The sequence below is a fragment of the Musca vetustissima genome, unplaced genomic scaffold, assembly GCF_032173495.1.
Source record: "Musca vetustissima isolate MV318-11 ecotype Yass unplaced genomic scaffold, APGP_CSIRO_Mvet_v1 utg118615, whole genome shotgun sequence".
In the NCBI taxonomy this organism is placed as follows: Eukaryota; Metazoa; Arthropoda; class Insecta; order Diptera; family Muscidae; genus Musca; species Musca vetustissima.
Genome location: NW_026877847.1, coordinates 16,649 through 19,646, shown reverse-complemented (window position 1 = coordinate 19,646; position 2,998 = coordinate 16,649). Strand labels below are relative to the sequence as shown.

Sequence of the window (2,998 nt, the reverse complement as noted above, 5' to 3'; positions counted from 1 at the left end):
CTACAAAACACAAACTACGGTTCGATCTCGTCTAAACAATTTTAATTTATCATTGGAATTTCTTGTCTCCCGAAATATTACCGGTTATCACCCCGATGAAAACATTTCAATTAAAGATTTTAATTTGCCATCTAACATAGAGCTGGCCGATCCAGAGTTTCATCGACGTCGAGGAATTGATATGCTACTTGGTGCCGAATCTTTCTTCCAACTTTTGTCTGTTGGTCAGATAAGACTTGGAGAGAACTTGCCCACGTTACAAAAAACACTTTTCGGTTGGATTGTCTCGGGGAAGTATACCAGCAATAAGAACAATACACAACAATCAACTTATTCTATTGTGCAAAGTGAGAATATTTTCCAAGAACTAAATAAAAATATGGAGATGTTGTGGAAAATTGATACGGTGGAAAATAAGCGTCAGAAATTGTCTCTGGAGCAACAAAATTGCGAGCAGCATTTTCTGAAAAATGTCTCAGTTCAAAATGATGGACGTATTATGGTGAAGTTGCCCCTAAAGGGAGATCCAAATGCTCTTGGTGAGTCTCGTGATATTGCACTACGACGTTTCTTTTCCATGGAGCGAAAATTAAACAAAAATCCAGACTTGAAAACAGAATACTCAAACTTTCTCAGGGAATATGAAGAAATGGGTCACATGTCACAGGTGAATGAAGCTGAAGTTGGTTTCCCTAATTACTACATACCACATCACTGTGTTCTTCGACCAAATAGTGTCTCCACGAAATTGCATGTTGTTTTCGACGCATCATGTCGTACATCCTCACAGTTGTCCCTAAACGAAATCATGATGGTGGGTCCAACAATCCAAAACAATTTATTAATCACCCTGCTTCGTTACAGATGTCATCGCTATGGATTGACAGCTGATATTGTCAAAATGTATCGGCAGATTTTGGTCCACCCTGAGGATAGGAAACTCCAGTTGATTCTTTGGAGACATGACCCTACACAACCGGTAAAAACTTTTGCTCTTAATACCGTTACATACGGAACTGCCTCAGCACCATATTTGGCCATCAGAGCATTGAATTATGCTGCAGAACGTTTCCCCGAACCTTACGACGTTGGGAAGTCTGTGGTCACAAATGATTTTTATGTCGATGATATGGTGACTGGTGCTGACAATCTTATCTCCTTAAACCGCATCAAGAAGGAGGTATCAGAAATTTTAAGTTACTCCAAATTTTCACTCTCAAAGTGGCATAGCAATTGCTTAGAATTGACTTCAATGGAAGATGGAGTCAAAGAAATGAAATTGGATGATGACGTCACTAGCACGTTGGGAATGACATGGCACTCAAATGATGATACATTCCACTTTGAGTTTCGGCCATCAAAAACGTATTCACATAATACTAAAAGAAATATTCTGTCTCTGACGTCAACCCTCTTTGACCCAATGGGCTTAATAAGCCCTCTCATAATAAAAGCCAAAATCTTACTCCAACATCTTTGGATTATAAAATGTGATTGGGACGAATCAGTTCCCCAAGAAATTGACTCGGCTTGGAATAATATTATGGCGGATTATCATAATTTGTCGCAAATTAAAATTCCTCGATACATTCGAAGGCCGAATCCTATCAATATTCAACTTCATGGTTTTGGAGATGCCTCTATGAAGGCATATGGTTGTTGCCTGTACTTTCGATGCGAAGACTCATTTGGCAACATATCAGTAAATTTAATTGCATCGAAATCCAGAGTTGCACCTTTAAAAACAAGAACTCTGCCTCGTCTTGAATTATGTGCTGCCCATTTACTCGCTACGTTCTGGAGCCAATTGAAACTGTACTTTAAATTTCCTATTTCAAAAATATTTTTCTGGTCGGATTCTCAAATTACCCTTCATTGGATAAATTCGCACTCTTCGACTTTATCAACATTCGTGGGAAACCGAGTAGCAGAAATTCAAGAAATTTGCAATGATGTCTCTTGGAATTATGTCCCAACGGACCAGAATCCAGCCGATTTAGTATCTCGAGGTTGCTCTGTGGACGATTTGTTGAATTCAGCTTGGTTCCAGGGGCCTTCCTTTCTCACGAGCCCATTTTCCGATTGGCCAAATCGTTCCGGTTCAAATCTAAGCGAGTGTGAATTGCAATTGGAGAAACGCAAAACCACTTTGGCATCAAAAATAGAACGATTGCCCGATATGTTAAATATTGTCCATAAATTCAGTAGTTATATAAAATGTCTCAGAATTTTCTCATACATTTTTCGTTTTCGTTCAAGGAAAATTCCGAAAGGGGTCACAATAACTCCAGATGAATTGAAACTTTCTCTTCACAGAATTGTATGGCTAATTCAACAGCACTATTTCTCAGAGGAATTTATGGAACTCTCAAAACATGGCTCTGTTTCTGGTCAGCTGTCATCTTTGGCTCCGTTTATAGAAGAAGTTGCTGGAGTGCCGTTAATCCGTGTAGGTGGTCGGTTGTTGAATTCAAATCTAACTACAGATGCCAAATTTCCCTTGCTCGTACCAAAAACTGACCCCTTTGTTAAAAATATGATAATTCATATCCATCGTACAAATTACCATGCGGGCCCTAGGGCCTTAGTATCTTTGGTTCAACAACAATTTTGGATAATTAATTGTCGGTCTTTGGCAAGACAAGTTGTTCATCACCCAAGGATCGAGTAACTGGTTCTCGTCCATTTGAAGTTGTTGGAGTCGATTTCGCTGGCCCTATACCCACATACCTTAGGATCCGTGGAAAGGCACCATACAAATCCTATATAGCAGTGTTTGTCTGCTTCTCTACAAAGGCTGTACACTTGGAAGCTGTATCAGACTTGTCCAGCGATGCTTTCATAGCATCTCTCAAGCGTTTCATTGGACGCAGGGGCATTCCGTCCAAAATATATTGTGACAATGCCACAAACTTTGTTGGCGCTGAAAAGAAGCTTAATGAATTCAATCATCATTTCCACCAAAAATCCAATATAACAGCCATTGCTGATTTTGCCT

The 2,998-nt window shown here is 39.5% G+C and overlaps 1 protein-coding gene across 1 annotated transcript; it reads left to right on the top strand.

The window, feature by feature from the left end:
* Positions 1-379: 379 nt before the first annotated feature.
* On the top strand, positions 380-1,180 carry LOC133322523 (uncharacterized; the record flags this gene model as incomplete). Its single annotated transcript, XM_061531515.1, has 1 exon — positions 380-1,180. A coding segment is annotated over exon 1 (801 nt), but the record flags the coding sequence as incomplete, so codon positions are not given.
* Between the last annotated feature and the right edge of the window lie 1,818 nt (positions 1,181-2,998).